Source organism: Microtus pennsylvanicus, chromosome X (assembly GCF_037038515.1).
Source record: "Microtus pennsylvanicus isolate mMicPen1 chromosome X, mMicPen1.hap1, whole genome shotgun sequence".
Lineage (NCBI taxonomy): Eukaryota > Metazoa > Chordata > Mammalia > Rodentia > Cricetidae > Microtus > Microtus pennsylvanicus.
In genome coordinates this window covers 132,904,054-132,922,204 of record NC_134601.1, presented here as the reverse complement: position 1 = coordinate 132,922,204, position 18,151 = coordinate 132,904,054, and the positions used below count along the sequence as shown (strand labels likewise).

The 18,151-nt window shown below is 48.5% G+C and overlaps 2 protein-coding genes across 3 annotated transcripts; both read left to right on the top strand.

Annotated features, from left to right (window-relative positions):
• Window positions 1–5,482: 5,482 nt before the first annotated feature.
• Magix (MAGI family member, X-linked) lies at window positions 5,483–12,787 on the top strand. Of its 2 annotated transcripts, none has more exons than XM_075957069.1 (6): window positions 5,483–5,573; window positions 6,405–6,551; window positions 8,429–8,511; window positions 9,150–9,386; window positions 9,480–9,648; window positions 10,479–12,787. In XM_075957069.1, the coding sequence occupies exons 1-6, from the start codon at window positions 5,525–5,527 to the stop codon at window positions 10,769–10,771; spliced, it is 978 nt and encodes a 325-aa protein (XP_075813184.1). In that variant the 5' UTR covers window positions 5,483–5,524; the 3' UTR covers window positions 10,772–12,787. The 2 variants fall into 2 exon arrangements, with proteins under 2 accessions (XP_075813184.1, XP_075813183.1); XM_075957068.1 differs by having other exon boundaries at window positions 10,464–10,911.
• Window positions 12,788–14,791: 2,004 nt separating this feature from the next.
• Window positions 14,792–18,111, top strand: Plp2 (proteolipid protein 2). The gene is made up of 5 exons (XM_075957070.1): window positions 14,792–15,040; window positions 16,196–16,348; window positions 16,457–16,552; window positions 17,054–17,144; window positions 17,560–18,111. Exons 1-5 carry the CDS (start codon window positions 14,945–14,947, stop codon window positions 17,577–17,579), a joined length of 456 nt encoding a protein of 151 aa, XP_075813185.1. The 5' UTR covers window positions 14,792–14,944; the 3' UTR covers window positions 17,580–18,111.
• The last annotated feature ends 40 nt before the right edge of the window (window positions 18,112–18,151 follow it).

Below are 18,151 nucleotides of genomic sequence, written 5' to 3'. Positions count from 1 at the left end.
CTTTAAAAATTTATTTCAAAGTTAGACGGTGGTGGCGCCTACCTTTACCAGATCTCTGAGTTCGAGGCCAGCCTGGTCTACAGAGCAAGTTCCAGGACAGCCAGGGCCACACAGAGAAACCCTGTCTCAAAAAAAAACCAAACAAACCTTATTACATTTATTGTTTTGCACACATGTGCCATTGCACTGCGCGGACTTCAGAAGATACCCTAGGAAGCTGCTTTTCTCCTTCCATTATATGGGTCCCAGAAGTCAAACCTTAGCCTCGGCAGAAAGTACCTTTACCATCTAAGCCATCTCGGCGGTTTCGTTGCCCTGATAAACTATGAACCAGTTGACTTTAACAATTACTGCTGAAGCCGGGCGATGGTGGTGCACGCCTTTAATTCCAGCACTCGGGAGGCAGAGGCAGGTGGGTCTCTGTGAGTTCGAGACCAGCCTGGTCTACAAGAGCTAGTTCCAGGACAGGCTCCAAAGCCACAGAGAAACCCTGTCTCGAAAAACAAAAAACAAACAAAAAAAAACAAAAAACAAAACAAAAAACAATTACTGCTGAAGAGGGTTTATGAGGCCATGCCAGTTCTCTAGGATTTATGGTTGCTAGTTGCTAGAGAGAGGGGCCTGTGAGACCATGCTCTCCCAAGGAATAGCAACGGCTGGACTAGTGAGCAGCCTCAGCAGATAATGGCTTTCGGTGATCAGCCTGACAACCTAAGTTTGGTGGGAAAAAGACGATTCTCACAGTTTTCTTCTGAACTCACGCTTGCTGTGTCTTGTATACACGTGCCCCCTCCGTGAATTTAAAATTGTACAACTGTTAGTAGAGAGAGGGGTTAATTTTTTTTTTTTTACTACATTTCATTCGAGTTTGTATGTGTGTGGAGGTCAGAGGACAATGGAAAGGAATCAATTCTCTCCTTACATCATGTAGGTCACAGGAACACAACTCAGGTCCTGTGCCTTGGGGGCAATTGCCTTTATTAAGAACCACCTTGATGATTCCTAAAAATCCCAATTCTTTTTTTTTTATTTTTTATTTTATTTTTTTAAAATCCCACTTCTTTTTGCTTTTGGGTTTTTGCTGTGGTTTTGGAGCCTTTCCTGGAACTAGCTCTTGTAGACCAGGCTGGTCTCGAACTCACAGAGATCCGCCTGCCTCTGCCTCCCAAGTGCTAGGATTAAAGGCGTGCGCCACCACCGCCCGGCAAAATCCCAATTCTTTAAGATTTTATTTTATTTTTAATTATTTGCATGGCTATGTATGTGTCTACGTATAGGTACATGCACATGCGTATGTACCAGGTCCCTGGAGTTGGAGTTACAGATGTCGTGAGCTGCCTGACACGGATGCTGAGAACTGAATTCAGGTTCCTTGCAAGAGCAGCAAGTGCTCTTAACCACTAAGCTAACTCTTTTTTCCCCACGCTCCTGTAAGGAATCCTTGTCAGGAATTGAAGACAACTCAGTGGTGATTAAGAGCACTTGCTGCTTTTTCAGAAGACCGGGGTTCAAGTCCCATCACCCACATGGAGGCTCCAAATCAGCTGCAACTCCAGTTCCTGAGGAGCCAGCCCCCTTTGCTGGCCTCTGTAAGCACTAGGCATGTACGTAGGGCACAGGCGAACATGCAAACAAGACACCCACGCACATTACATTAATTTCAACTTGAAAGGAATCCCGATTAAACTCATTATTTCCCTAAACTAGGTTTGGTGGAATAGTTTCTTTGGTTTGTCATTAGTGGGGTGAATAGAAAAATTTCATGCTACAGGGTTCAGTGGGGTACAGACAGTAGAGCCCCAGCCACTGCAACATCTTGAGTGTCAGTGTAGCCTTTGAAAGGTGGGGATGGTGACGTATGTGTGGAAAGTGGGGATGGTGACGTATGTGGTAAACCTGCCAAGAAAATCCAGCTTTAAGTTGCCTGCGTGGCATACATGTGGCGCTTCTCTCCTTCCACATTGACCTGGGTCCCAGAGACTTGTCCTTTTGGTCATTTCACTGCCCCCCTGTAAGGTGTTTCACTTTATTTCTTCTTTTTTTTTTAAATGAAAACTTAAAAAGTATTTGAGGGAAGGGCATGACCATGCTAGGGCACACAGACAGAGGGCAGAGTCTAATCTGCAGGAGACCTTCTCATTCTCTCCTTCTACCATGTGGGGCCTGGGGACTGAAACCAGGTCATCACGCTTGGTGACAGCAAATGTCTTTACACACTGAACCATCTTCTCACCATTTCTTTGTTTTTAAGGCCCTGGTTGTCCTGAAATCCCCTTTGTACACCAGACTGGCCCCAGATGGAGGTTCACCTGCTTCTGCCTCCTGAGTGCTGATATTAAAGGTGTGCACCACCATGCCTGGCCCCATTTATTTTTTAATTTAAAAGTTAAAAATTGAGGGATCCGGGGAGATGGCTCAGTGGTTAAGAGCACTAACTACTCTTTCAGAGGACCTGGGTTGAATTTCTAGCATCTACATGGCAGCTCATAACTGCCTGTAACTCCAGTTCCAGGGGATCTGATACCTGCACACAGACATATAGACAGTCAGAATACAAATGCACATAGAAGAAATAAATCATAAAAAATTAATAATTATTATGTGTATGGATATTTTGCTTGTAGTATGTATGTGTACCACATGCGTACCTGATGCTGGAGAGGCCAGATGGGGTGCTGAATCCCCTGGAACTGGAGTTAAACAGTTGTGAGCCACCATGTGGGTGCTGGGGATTGAACCTGGTCCTCTGGAAGAGCAACAAGTACTCTTAACTACTGAACCATCTTTCTAGTCCTAAACACTATTTTTTCTGAAACAGAGTCTCTCTCTATATAACACAGGCTGGTCTTGAACTCATGATTTTCCTGCTTTAGCCTCCCAAGTGCTATAGATTATAGGCAATCACCACTACCACCATGTCTGGTTTCATAGGCTTGATAGGTTTTGAATACAGTATGCTAATAACCATGAATCTATTATTGTGATCATAATACCAAACACAGTCATCTCTTACCTCTCTAATGCCTCCTTCCTGACCCTGGTCCCTTCTCCTGGCAGTCTCTGGCCCACTTTTTGTCACTGTACATCAGTTTGCCTTTTACTAGACTTTTATATAACTGGGGTCATATACCACGTACTCTTTACAGATATGTTTGCTTTTTGCATACTATAGTTATTTTGGTGGATTTCTTAACCCGGGACCTCAAGCTAAGCGTGTACCCTACTACTGAGTTATACCTCCAGTCCATACCATAATCATTTGAGTTCAGATTATTAATTCTTTTATGTTGCTGAGTTGCCTTCCACTGTTATCTATCTATCTATCTATCTATCTATCTATCTATCTATCTATCTACCTCTCTATTTCTGTGTGTGTGTGTGTGTGTGTGTGTATGTGAGAGAGAGAGAGAGAGAGAGAGAGAGAGAACTGGGGATGGCAGTATTCAGTGCAATATTTACGCTAGACAAGCACTCTGCTCTCTGCTCCATCCCCTAGCTTCAACCACATCTTTTGATAAAGTCTTCTATATCCCTGACTCTCTGCCAACAAGCTGTGTAGACAAATAACCTTGGACTCCTGATGCTCCTACTTTTGCTTCCCAAATACATGTGATTCAGGACTACACCATCCCACCTGATAATTAAATCTTTCTTTTTTTTTCTCTTTTTTTCTTTTAATAAATGTGTAGCTCAGGCTGGCCTCAAACTCATGATCCTCCTGCCTCTGCCTCCTTCAGCAAATCTGACATGTGCCACCACAACCAGCAAAAATTAAATCTTTGTTGTTGTTTGAGACAGGGTCTCACCATGTACTTTTGGCTGGCCAGGAGCTCCTTAGTACACCAGGCTGGCCTTGAACTCACAGACATCTGCCTGCTTCTGCTCCCCTAGTGCTGGGCTTAAGGACATGTTTCGTTACATCCCTATGACATTTTTTTGTTATTTTTTTGTTTTGTTTTCGAGATGGGTTTCTTTGTGTGTAGCGCTGGCTGTCCTAGAACTTGATTTGTAGACCAGGCTGGCCTCGAACTCAGAGAGCTGCCTGCCTTTGCCTCCTAAATGCTGAGATTAAAGGTGTGCACCACTGCTTCCTGGCAAGCAGTTACTTTCAAACGAAGAAAATAACAAGCCATACATCCAGGATCAAATTGGTCAGATCCCTGATATTTCATTTTCCAGTTTCCAGAATAAGAGGAAATAAAGTGTTGTTTCAGTCACCCACTCTGCAATATTTTCTTATGGTTGCCCGAGGAGAAGGTGACAAGAAACAAAGGTTTCTTTTTTTTTTTATTGAAAGAAAAAAAAAAGAAATTCCCGCCTCCTCCCAGCCTCCCATTTCCCTCCCCCTCCTCCTACTTTTCTCCTCCTCCCCCCACTCCTCTCCCCCTCCCTCTCCAGTACGAAGAACAGTCAGGGTTCCCTGCCCTGTGGAAAGTCCAAGGTCCTCCCCCCTCTATCCATGTCTAGGAAGGTGAACATCCATACTGGCTAGGCTCCCACAAAGCCAGAACATGAAGTAGGATCAAAACCCAGTGCCATTCTCATCAGCCCTCATTGTCCGCCATGTTCAAAGAGTCCAGTTTTATCCCATGCTTTATCAGTCACAGTCCAGCTGGCCTTGGTGAGCTCCCAATAGATCAGCCCCACTGTCTCAGTGGGTGGGTGCACCCCTTGTGGTCCTGACTTCCTTGCTCATCTTCTCCCTCCTTCTGCTCTTCATTGGGACCTTGGGAGCTCAGTCCGATGTTCCATTGTGGGTCTCTGTCTCTATCTCCATCCATCGCCAGATGAAGTTTCTATGATGATATGCAAGATATTCATCAGTATGGCTATAGGATAGGGTCATTTCAGGTTCCCTATCCTCAGCTGTCCAAGGAACTAACTGGGGACATCGCCCTGGGCACCTGGGAGCCCCTCTAGGTTCAAGTCTCTTGTCAACCCTAAGATGGCTCCCTTAATTAAGTTATGTGATTCCCTGCTCCTCTATCCAACCTTCCTTTCTCCCAATCATCGAAATAAAGGTTTCTTAAACACTCATCCTCACATCTTTATGGAAAGTGTGCATCCCTTTAGATAAATACTCCGGAATGGAATACATGGCTCGTATGTGTATGTTTAATTAGTTTTCTTTCTGATGGTTTATTGTTTTGAAAATGTTTACACACTGTTTTCTAAAGTTAGTGTACCTTTTTATACTTTTTATACCAACAGTTTATTTAAGTTCCATTTCCTGCATATCTTGTTTAACAATTGGTACACTCAGGCTTTTCAGTTTTAACCAGTCTCCAGTTAAGAAAAGCAGCAGCGCCTGGGGCAGAGAAAGGCTAAACTCTGACTTTACAGGCTCCCTCAACCAGGCCTCCTTGCCTGCGGCCAGGTAGGTCACCTCGCAGTCCGGGCGCCAGGCCTGGGACTGGCCAGACAACAGCGACGTCCAGGCCTGGGCTAGGAGCCAACTGAGCTCGCCCCTGTGCTAAAAACTAATCACCCGGCTGCCCCGAGTCCAGCAGGCGCACCACAGGCCATGGACTCCCGCGCTGGAAACACCGCAGACCCTAGAGGGAGCAGAGGAGGTACTGGCGTGGGCGGAGTAGAGAGAAAGGGAAGGAGCCGTCCCCGGCCACCCTCTCCTTGCCTGTCGGCTCCTAACCATTTCACCCCACAAGTGGTAAACATCAGCCTTGCTGCCCAGGCTGTCCTGGCAGCAAAAAGGGGCCCAGCGATGGGAACTGTGTTTCAGGTCTCCTACCCTACAGACTCAGGGGTGTGTGTGTATGGTGGAGGGACACATCTGACTCCAGAGACCTAGCTCAGGAGTCTGGCAACATGAACCTGGAGGCACCTGCTGAGCCAGGGCAGGCAGTCTGTAGGGGATTAGGAGGGTGTGCTGGGGATCTGTGGAGGGGCTATCTGGAGATGCTTGCGCCCTGAGGGGACACTGGGTGTAGGACACTGTTTTAGGGGAACTCCTGGGTGTAGGAGGGATTGCCTAGTATACTGGAGGTGAAATTGGGGCGTTCAGAGTTGCTCTCAGGGAGGGGCTTATGTGGGAGAATCAGGGTCCCCAGAGTCACGGCCAGAGAAGTTTGGTATCTAGTGTTACTAAGGGACAGTATGGTGAGCTCCAAAGAAATGTGTTGATTGCTCCAAGGTATCCAGGTCTATCGCTATCAAATGGTTATCTCCAGGGACTTTATGGGGCAAAACAGCCGGCAGCGTATACAGTTGTAGCAGTCGGGGGTCATAGGAGAGGAGGGGACTGGCGGCGATCTCTGGAACTACAGGAGTGGATGGGGATTTCCATATATCTGGAGGGACATTTCTAGGTCTTTGGACTTAGGAATTACTCAGGTCGGGGCTCCACGGCTCTGGGACCATGACGATTTGTCTACTTCTCCGGTCAGGAGGTGGCCTACCTGGGTCCGGGGGCCCCCGTGCTCGGCAGCTCCTGGAGCGTCTGGACGCGCGCCGCCTGGCGGCCAGAGCTGCAGCGGACTTGTCAGCGTTGGTACGAAAGGCGGGTACCACATTGCGCCTGCGCCACAAGGAGGGTAGGTGCAAGGACTCCGTAGGGCCGGGCTGAAGGGGTTGGTTTTCCTGCCGGAAGGCCGAGAACTGTCAAGGAGTGTGATTCCTCAGGGAGGGGTTAGGAGGGAATGAAACCTCGTGGAACTGGAGTGTATTCCTTCGGGGTTATTGCGATAGATGAGTTTCAGAACATTTGTGGAAAGTTCTGGGCTGGGTAATTATTAAGGTCAGCGAGACTTCGACTTGGCATTCGCAATCTTGAACATTCGGTAGCTGTAGCTACCTGCAACACAAACAAAAACCGGGGTGGGGGAGGGGGCGATTGGGAAGAAGGGAGTTAGCAGGAGTGGGAGAGGGTTAAGAGTGCATAATGGAAATAAGGATGATTTAAATACATTTTATACATGTGTGAAATTGTCCAAAATGTCATTTCCAAGGAGGTGGCACTTAGGGAGAGGAGATGAGTTCTACAAAGGGGTGAGCTTAAATTCCAGAAATCAGTGGAAGGAAGCGCTGGACATATTAGAGGGAGATTTTTGTTTGCTTGGTTTCTTGTGTGTGTTTAATGATTTAAGTTTTATTTCATTTTATTTTATAGACAGCATCTCTCTATGTAGCCCTGGCTGTCCCAGAATTCACTACATAGACCAGGCTGACCTAGAGCTCAGAGATTTGCTGGCCTCTGTCTCCTGAGTGTTGGGATTAAAGGCGTGCACCACTATTCCTGGTTTATTTATGTTTAATTGTGTGTGTGCAGGTATATACATGTGACTGTATCAGATCTACCTGGAGCTGCAGTTACAGGCAGGTGTGAGCTGCTATGTGTGTGCTGGGAATTGAACTCTGGTCTTCTGCAGGAGTAGTGGGCACTCTTAACTGCTGAACCATCTCTCCAGTCCCTGTTTTGTTTCATGAGACAAGGTCTCATGCTAGGGGCCACATCGGCCTCCAATCCGACACTCCTGCCTCTGCCTCTGCTTCTAGAATGCTGGCATTGTAGTCTGCTGCAGGCAGATCTTGAAATGTGAGAATTGAGCCCCGCGGTGGTGGCGCACGCCTTTAATCCCAGGCAGAGGCAGGCGGATCTCTGTGAGTTTGAGGCCAACCTGGTCTACAAGAGCTAGTTCCAGGACAGGCACCAAAGCTACCTTGTCTCGGAAAAAAAAAAAGAAACAAAGAAAAAGAAAAAAAAATGTGAGAATTGAAATAAATTTTGTAGGCTAATTAGAGGTTGTCTAGATTTTTGGGAACCTAATCCTGGAATGGCAACCTTCCCAAAGGCCTGAGTAGGTTGTTTTTAAAAATAGTTTATCTATTTAACTCTTTAGGTGCTAGGGCCAAACTCAGGATGTGCCACATGTTAGGAAGTCCTGTTACCACCCCAGCCACTTAGGGTGCTATTTAATCCATGTAGCCCATGTGTTATTAACATCTGGGAAGAAGGTATGGAGTATTCAAATGGATGGCACAGGATTACTTTTTTTTTTTTTGGTTTTTCGAGACAGGGTTTCACTGTGGCTTTGGAGCCTGTCCTGGAACTAGCTCTGTAGACCAGGCTGGTCTCGAACTCACAGAGATCCACCTACCTCTGCCTCCCGAGTGCTGGGATTAAAGGCGTGCGCCACCACCGCCCGGCTACATGGTGGCTTATGATGTAATTCCAGTTCCAGAGGATTTAGACCCTCTTAAACTGGAGTCAGCAGGCGGTTATGAGCCACCTCGTGGGTTCTGCAAATTGAATCTGGGTTCTCTTAAAGGACAACCAGTGCTCTTAACCATTGAACCATCCATCTTTCCAGCCCCTAGTAAAAATAATTTTTTATAAAGTTAACCTAGGGGTCCTGGGTTGTTTCCATGTCAACATCTTTTGATATCCCTCTTTGTCGCTTTTGTATCTCAGCTGTTAGCAGCCTGGATTCTGCAGATATAGAAGTCACTGACAGCCGTTTGCCTCATGCCACTCTTGTGGGACGTCGATCCCAGGTACTACTCCTCCTTAATGCTATGTTCAGTGCTAACCCTTTGCTTTGGCTGGCCTTCAGACAGGGCATCCTCTGTAGTCCACGATGGCTTGGAGCTTGATAGGTAGACTAGGCTGTCCTCAAATTCAAGGTGATCCCTCGGCCTCAGACTCTCTAGTGCTAGGATTATAGGCATTCACTTTTTACACTGTGCTGACTAGTCTTATCTCAACTTGGCACAAACTAGAGTTATCTGAAAGGAGGGAACTTCATTTGAGGAAAAAGCCTCCATAAAATCTGGCTGTAAGGCATTTTCTTAATTAGTGATTAATAGGGGAGGGCCCAGCCCATCGTAGGTGGTGGCATCCCTGGGCTGTCGGTCCTGGGTCCTATAAGAAAGCAAGTTGAGCAAGCCACAGGAAGCAAACCAGTAAGCAACATCCCCCAATGGCCTCTGCATCAGCGCTGGCCTCCAGGTTCCTTCCCTGTTTGAGTTCCTGTCCTGACTTCTTTTGATGATGAGCTGTAATGTGGAAGTGTAAGCCTAATAAACCCTTTCCTCCCCAGCTTGCTTTGGTCATGGTGTTTCATCATAGCAATAATAACCCTAACAAAGATATTCACCCTGCTAATTCATGTATACTCTTGCCCTTATTCCAGCATCGAAGGTCTGAGACTCTGGTGACATGTATGGAGCAACCTCCAGTAACCCAGAATAAAGCAAGCTATGCTTTGAAATTACCACAAGCCACTGGTCGATTTTCCGTGGAGCTGCTCCGAGGCCCTGCAGGCTTTGGTTTCACTTTAAAAGGGGGACGAGGTGTGTCTGGGGATGCTCCACTGGCCGTGCATGGACTGCTGAAGGATGGGCCAGCACAGCGATGTGGTCGTTTGCAGGTTAGCTCTAAGCAGCAGTACATTCAGAGATATGGTCCCTGTCCTTGCCAAGTGTTCTTCGTCTGCCCTTCATATGCCACTGTGTTCTTGCAGGTTGGTGATCTCGTGCTCAATATTAATGGAGAGTCAACACAGGGCCTAACTCATGCCCAGGTGGTGGAGCGGATACGCACTGGAGGTCCCCGACTTTGCCTGGTACTCCGCCGGCCTCAAGAGATGGACGTCAGTAGGATTGAGGAGGTTGCAGGCCATCAAAAGAGAGGTGAGGTGCTGATAATCCCAGGGGAGAGAGGCGGGGATCAGAGAGGGGAAGGAGAAGCTCAGAGAGGGGAAAGGCTGAATCCTGCGTAGAAAGGGTTTGGTGGTCTCAGTGGGGATTTAGAGATCCAGTGCCAAGGTGGGGTGGGGGAATTCACAAAATCTGAGACCCCAAATCACCCCAGGGTAGGAACTTCAGAGAGAATGCTTTTGAGGTGTTAGGAGAGGAGGGTCTGGAGTAAAGGCTTTTATTTTTTTTAAGAAGGAAAGTCTTAGGAAGATGGAGTAAGGCTATAGAGAGGGAGGACTCTGATGTCTGAGATGCGGTTCAGTGGTGCAGTGTTTGCTTAGCCATCTGAGAAGCCACGTGGATTCCATCTCCCAGACACTCCCTTTTAGAGAGGAAAGGGGGCTGGCAAGCCAGCTCCCAGATAAACATGCTTTCCCCACCAAGTCTGACGACCCACATAGCCGGAGGAGAGACCTGATCCACTCAAGTTGGCTTCTGACCTCCATACGTGAACTCCCCTCCCCACCGCCCAAAAATGCTTAAGCACTGATCAGTAGGTGAAAGGGTAGGGAACCAAGGGAGAAGGAGTGAGAGGGGAAGATTCAGAAGTCTCACGTAGGAAAGCTTCCTTTGAGCAATGATTTCTGTCCTGGACTGAAGAAGTATATCTGGAGGGGGTAAGGCTGGAGGTTTGTGAGGGAGTGGCACTTCTAGGCCTTGAAGAGAACTTTCTCTGAGGCTTTTCTGGCCACTCTTAGTCAAGGCCCCAATTTCCATTCCCTCACTGCACCACCCTGTCTAACCCTCAGGATTGCTCTCTCCAGATTGCAGCCCAGATCCTAGGGGAAGCAGGATGACGAAGTCTCGCAGCACCATTTCCCCAGTTCATCACCCGTCCAAGACTCGGCCCAGTTTGGAACCTAGTCCAGAGGCAGTGGCTTTTGGCCACGTGGTTCCCTCAGTGGAGCACCCCACAGAAGACTTGGACGACCATATCCCTGGTACCCCTGGGCCCTGGCTAGTGCCGAGTGAGGACCGTCTCTCACAGGCTCTAGGGGTTCGGGGCGGGGGCGCGCAGCTCGCTCAAGAGATGGCAGCTGGAAGGCGGAGGCACTGAGCGCCAACAGACAGCTTTGTGTTCACTTAGTGAAGTTCTACCTGGTTTTAGCATGCCTGACGGCCAGGCACTAGCTTTTCCCTTAAGCTTTAACCTGATCTAGTACCCTCCCATTGCTCACTGCTCAGGGGACTGGTCCCCACCCCTTCATGATGTCAGTGACAAGGACCTCCCTCCCGGAGCCCAGAACGCTCGCACACCCCCACCCCCACCCCCACCCCCGCGCGCCTAGGATTCTCCTAGTTCCTTCCCGGTCGGGAGGTAATAAAATAGCTGGATCCAGTCCTGACTTGCCAGGTGCTCTAGGCGGGGTGAGGATTCCCAGTCCACCCTGGAAGGGAGGGGTGGGTTGATCTGGTTTCGATGAAGGCCTTTTGAAACCACCCGAAAGCTGTGTTTTCCTTCATGCCTCCAGATGGATCATTATTTCTGCTTGCTCCCCAGTTTGCTTTGCTTTGTTAGCCCCCGCAGTTCTTCCTATTCATTTATTTCACGCTTGGAGTTCACACATTATTGCATGTGTCGTGGGGAATGCAGAAAGTGGGCCAGTTGTGGGCGTGCCCCAGGAGGCTCAGGGGGAATCCTTCAGACCCTCAGCCGTCACCAAGAGAGCAAATCTAGAAACCTGGCGCTTTCCTCCACCCAGAGACTGCGGTCTCCTACTTCCGGCTTGAAAAAACTAGCTTTAACTGGCATGCAGACTGCTACCCTAGGGGCGCGGGCTGGGGTCCCCGGGCCCCACTTAGGAACAGAATGGGGAAGGTGTGAGTCAGTGCCCGGGGTGCACCAGGCTAAAAAGGGCTGTAGAAGTCTTTGGGTCCCGCCTCCCCTTTTCCTTAGAAGGTGGTAAACTGCACTGGGCGGGTGATCCTGGTCTGGGGAAGAGACTAGAGTTTCCTCCACCCTGGGAGTTGAGTCCTACTGTCAAAAGGCTTATATAGACAACCCTGGGTAGCCACAAAGCAGGCTCTAGCCAATGCTACAAATGTCCAGTCACCTTTGCTGTTAACCACATCCTGAACACCCAGTCCCATCCCCCAAAGAGGGAAGTTGTGGTCCAAACAGGCAACTTTCGCTCCTATAACGAGGATGCAGGGAGGGGAGCAAAATACCAGAACCGGAGTCTCAGGTAGCACTGGGGCTGGGGTGAGGCAGACTGCAAAACCCAACAGGGACAGCTGGCAGCTGGGGTATAAAGAACTGAACACTTGGAAGTGGTAGTGCTGTGAACATTGTGGGTGTGTGTGTGGGGGTGATTTCCAGCTACTTATGACTCAGAGTTCAGAGGGAGTATGGCTCCCCAAAAGTCAGGAAAAAGGTTCTAGTATACAATTCCTAAACAGTCACACCCAGGGAACTAATATAGTAACCCCAGCCACCATTTCCTTAGTTTAGTTTCATCCCTGCTACTAGCTTTAATGGAGTATTTATTTTCATTTAGTTACACACCTACCCAACAACACTGATAGATCTTTTCACAAAGTGGGAACATGAGGCCCGGAGAGTGCAAACAGATTGAAGGGGAGAGCTCAAAGCAAGATTAGTCAAAGCTTGGTTTGGAAACCTTTCATCTTAATCTCACCCATATTTGACAAATACCAGCTGAACCTCAACTGTATACCTGCTCTAGAGAGTTCTATGATGATACCAGGGAACTCCATCGTGTTGTTAGCACGGCGAAAGTAGACTGATGTCAGTCAAGAATGACAAGAATACATGAAAGAAAGCCGAGCCAGCACTTGGGAGGCAGAGGCCGGCGGATCTTTCTGAGTTCGAGGCCAGCCTGGTCTACAAGAGCTAGTTTCAGGAAAGGCTAAAAAAAAAGCCACAGAGAAGGGCTGGAGATATGGCTCAGTGGTTAAGAGCACTGACAGTTCTTCCAGAGGACCCAGGTTTAATTCCCAGCACTCACATGGCAGCTTAGAACTGTCTGTGACCTCCCGCTTCCTGCTGAAAAACACCGATGCAGATAAAATTAAAATAAAAAGCCACAGAGAAATCCTGTCTCAAAAATGCAAAAAAAAAATACATAAAAAGATAGCTTCTAAGAGAAGTGCTAATAAAAAGGGGGTTATGGCTGGAGATTGTGTACACCTGTAATTCCTCCTTGTGGGCAGCTGAGTGGCACAAGGGGATTCCACTGAGTGGAAAAAGTTGTAAGCCATCTTGGGCTACACAGTGAGACTGCTTCAAAGAACAAACAAAAGGAAAGATAAAGAAAAGGAGGGGTTATATTGTGGGAGATGGTGGTGGGCTGCTGGCATGGGCTGCTGAAGACATAACCTTTGAAGTGGAACCTGAAAAACCAGAAGCCAAAAGAATGAAAAGCTGGGGGAAGGGCATCTCTAGTAATGGGAATGGCAAGTAGAAAGGCCAGAGGCAGCTAAATTTGCCATGTTCTACAAGTTCAGGTATTTATCACCCCTTGAATGCATGCATTCAACACTGAGAAAAAAAGTTTCAACCTTTCCATTACTCAGTCACTCCTTCAACAATGGCAATTGTAAAGGGATCCCCTTAATTTGGAAGGGAACCTATGTTTGGGGGAGCAAGCAGGGCCTTAGGTTGAATTCGGGCCTTCCAATGGTTTCTTTATACTTGAGATGAGTATAACAGTGGCGCACGCCTTTAATCCTAGCACTCAGAGGCAGAGGCAGGGGATTTCTGTGAGTTCAAGGCCAGCCTGGTCTACAAGAGCTAGTTCCAGGAAAGGCTCAAAAGCTATAGAGAAACCCTGTCTAGGAAAACAAAACAAAGCAAAAACAACAAAAAACAAAAACCCAAAAAACAAATGTCTAGAACACATTGTGTGGGGGCATGTCCTGATTTTTAGGTAACCAGGCACATGTGTAAATACTAAGGAGGCCAGGAGAAATTAATTGCTTAGGAACACAGTGCAAAATGTCAACTTTCTTACCCAAAATTGTACTCCAAGAACCATCCCCTTACCTTGTCCAGCTCTCAGCAAAAATGTATGCTTTCCCCGTTCTTTACCTGAAGCTGACTCGGCCTCTCTTCTCAGAACCAGAAAGCCGAAGCCAGCACGAAGGCTGAAGACTTCCCTGGAATTGCAGGGCACAGAGTAAGCCTGTACGGCTCCCTGGGCTCTAAGCAGATTATTGATATCATTACTCTTTACCGGGTGATCAGCAGGCCCTCTTCTCACTCAGACTTTGCAGCACCCATGGCCTCTATTTCACACTGAACTGTCCTTTCTAACCAGAGCCTCCCACTCTGGAAACCCGGCTCATACCCTCCACCCCATTTGACTACAGAACCTGACCTGACCTGACCTAATCAGGAACAATTTTCAATCTTTCTTCATCTCACTTATTGTGAACATTTACACCGTTTCTTGAAGTAATTAAGTTTTAATACCCACATCAAACCGAGGGTATTAGGAGATATACGATCTATCAGTGATTCTCAACCTTCCTGATGCTGCGACCCCTTAATACCCCTCATGTTGTGGTGACCCCCTCAACCATAAAATTATTTTCGTCGCTACTTCCTAACTGTAATTTTGCTAGTCTTAGGAATCGTAATGTGAATATCTGTGTTATACGATGGTCTTAGGCGACTCCAATGAAAGGATCCTGAGACCCAAGAAGTCGTGACCCACAGGTTGAGAACCATTGCTATATATGCAAAGGGAAACCCTTCTAAAATTCAAAGCACTCCAAATTCAGGAAACATACCTGGTCTTAGGAATTTTTGGTTTAAACAGGGCCTTGGCCATTTTTTTTTTTTTTTGAGCTAAGGAAACGGAGTCACTCGCTTCTTGGCTTTTTGGCTAAGATCAAATGTAGGAAGTCAGATTCGCTCGGTTCGGAGTGGAACGTAGCGCTTTTGCATTTTTTTTTTAAGTTAAGGGTCTATGTATTCTTGCACCTGGTACCTGGAGCTGCCTGACAACTTGAAGATGCGGGTATGTGCAGGACCCGTACCCTAACGTCTTTGGCCGCAGGGCAAAGGGGGCTTCCGGGGCGGCAGCCACCTGGCCCGGCCTCCTCCGGCCCCGCCCGCTTCAGCTAGGCGCGGTGATTCATTCCCTCCTTTGCCCGGGGGGCCCCCTTCCCGGCCAGACGGCGGGACAAACGGCTGGGCGTGCAGCGACTTCGAACTCGTGAGCCAGAAAACAGCTTCTGTGTCCCAGCGACTCCAGCACACACCATGGCGGACTCTGAGCGCCTCTCAGCCCCTGGCTGCTGGTTAGCCTGCACCAGCTTCTCGCGTACCAAAAAGGGACTTTTCCTGTTTGCTGAGATTGTGAGTGCTCCGGGGCCGGAGGGTGGGCAGAGGCCGGGTGTGCAGGCAGGACCGCTCGGTACTGGACTGCTCGTGTTGAGGACGTGGCTAGGCTGGTTGGCAGTGGGGTGCAGGTGGGTGAGTTCGTGGAGGAGGATCGAAGCCAGGGTGAGGGGATCGGTGGGGCATGGGCGAAGTAGAGAGCTGGTGGTGCGCTGGTGAAGCGAAGAGTCTATAACTTATGTTGGGGACTCGGTGTCGGGGGCGTAGACTCATAGAGGACGCGGAGAAGGGGTCCTGGGGAGTGGGAGCCTCTCGTGGCAGGGCGTGGCCGGCCTGGGCACTAGCTGGCGGGCTGGCAACGTGCCCAAAGGCGGGGCCTGTTGGGGTGGGGTAGAACTAGTCCCCTAGGGTAGGGCGCTCCACCCTTCGCCAGTTCTCCCTTGCCAGTTTGGGACTGGATGGGAGGTCCTTAGCTCTTTGGATGGTTATAGGGAACTTTGGTTTTTCATCCCTCTCCCAGTGGACACTGCCTTTGGGTTACTTATAAAATTGGTGCGGCCCCTTTAACGGAGCCCTGCTCTTCTAGTGTCTGTCTCACCCCTTCCCAAAGGGGTTGCCTGGGGAACCGCACGTCCCTCCCCTAAAGGCATGGACGCAGGCGCCACCAGCGCTCACAAAACACCTGGCAGAGCCACTCCCCTCAGGGAAAGGGGAACCGAAGCACGTAATTCTGCTCCTTTCTTACTTGGTGACCCTGGGCAAGCCACTTAACCTCTCTATGACTCAAATTTCTCATGTGTAAAATAGAATAGAACCTAGCTCATTTGATGGTTGTGATGAAATAAGACATGTAAAACTCTTGGACGATGCTTGGAGAACAGAGAGCACTGCGAGAGGTGTCTAGCAGTCATTTTCTCACTCCTGGTACTTCTTTGAGAAACTGAATTTTTTCTATCCTTCCCACCCCCAACTCTCTCTGCTGAGTGTGCAGAACCTAGGGCCTCCCACACGTTAGGCAAAAGCTGGGCAACAGAGCTACTTTGCCAGTCTTGAGAAGTGAATTTCCTTTTTTTTCTTTTTTCTGATAAACATTTGAGTTTGAGATCCCTCTTTTGTAATTTAAACCGTTGCTTTTAACCCCCGACTGACTGAGGTCCCCTGGCCCCCTCTCAGGTACTGTGCCTGGTGATTTTGATTTGCTTCAGCGCTTCTACACCCGCATACTCCTCCCTGTCGGTGGTGGAGATGATCTTTGCTGCTGTCTTATTTGTCTTCTACATGTGTGACCTGCACTCCAAGATATCATTCATCAACTGGCCATGGACTGTGAGGAAGGGGCCGGCATTGCAGAGGGTGACTGGGGGTTGGGAAGTTGGAATGGTCTGAAGCCCGCTGGGTGCCGAAATGACTTTTTTCCCTCCATCCACTCCACAGGACTTTTTCCGATCCCTTATCGCAACTATCCTCTACCTGATCACCTCCATTGTTGTCCTTGTAGATGGAAAGGGAGGCTCAAGAATCGCCGCTGGGGTAAGGGTCCAAGAAGCAGATCCAAAGCACAGGAAGAAGCGTTTGAGGATCTAGGGGCTTCTGCAGGAGGGTGTGAGCCACCACACCAGGCCAAAGTTGCTCTCAGGACTTGTGGCAAAGTCTGGCCCCAGCAGTGATTTTTATCTACTAAGATCATTTGCCATAAAACATTGACCCTTGTCTGACACAGACCTTTGTGAGAAGCACAAAATGGCAGCCCCTTTGTCAATATGTTAGGCTACCATCTACTAGAACTTTGTCTCAAATGTAGTATGACGCAGGCCTTCTTCATATGAAGCAATGGGGGTGGCTGTCCTGTGCTGAGGTAACTGGGGAGACGGTGGGGTAGTAAGTATTCAGACTCTTGGGGGCCTTTCCCTGATTCCTAGCGTAGGGCTGGAGTCACTGTACTATGTGGGCTAATCCCTGGAGGTGGATACAGGATGCAGAGATTGAGTAGGTACATCCTCTAATCCAGTCCCCTCACTCCCGTCTTCTCAGGTGCTGGGCATATTTGCTACATTGCTCTTTGGCTGTGATGCCTACTTCACCTTCCCTCTCAAGCAGCAAAGACATACAGCAGCCCCTACTGGTAAGAGAGAGGGAGAGAGAATATATATGTGTGTATGTGCATGCTTGCATGTGTGTGCATGCTGAATAGGGGGGACGTGGGGGGGGAGGGCTGGATGACAAATACCTTTAATCCCAGCACTCTGGAGGCAGAGGCAAGTGGATCTCTGTGAGTTCCAGGCCAGCCTGGTTTACATAGTGAGTTCCAGAACAGCCAGAGCTACATAGTGAGACCCTGTCTCAAAAATTTAAAAGGGAAAAAAGAAGAAAAAGGGAAAAGACAAAAGGGAAAGGACCTTCTAGTGAAGGGTATGAATGCCAAATCTGTCCTGTGTTTATACTTAGGACTTTTGTGCCTGTAGGCACCATAAATGTGTCAGCATTGCTCTTGCTAAAAATGGGCACATGGATCTACCAGTGCTTTCTTCATTTTGCAGACCCCACAGATGGCCCGTGACCCTCATCTATCTATCTCTGCTACCTGCAAATAGCTCCTCCACCGAAAACTTCCTCTTGCCCGGTCCGGTGGCGCACGCCTTTAATCCAAACACTCAGGAGGCAGAGATGCATGGATCTCTGTGAGATTGAGGTCAGCCAGGGCTTCGCAGTGAGACCTTGTTTCAAAAAAAATACCTCCTCCTGTTTCCACAACACTTCCAGCCAATTCTCTGACCCCACTGAAGTGCTTATGGTACAGGAGATTGAACCTAGAGCCAACAGCATACTAGGCAAGCATTCTCCACTGAGGTATATCCCCTGGAAAAGTGCCTTTGTTGGGAGAGTGTTGTCTTCCAGCCTGCCAATCAACCCTCCTGGGTGTGGTCACCTCTTCGGGTATGCCTAGGTCCCCCTTTGCTCTGCAGTACCAGCAGCTGAACCATTCCCCCACATAAGCCATAAAATGAGTGACCCACTACAAATAACCTTTTCTCTGTGTGGGGTGAGCTGTGAAGGGCTAAATAAATAATAAAGATAGTTAAAATCTATAATGAATAAGTTAATTTTTTCCTCAAATGTATGGTAGCATCA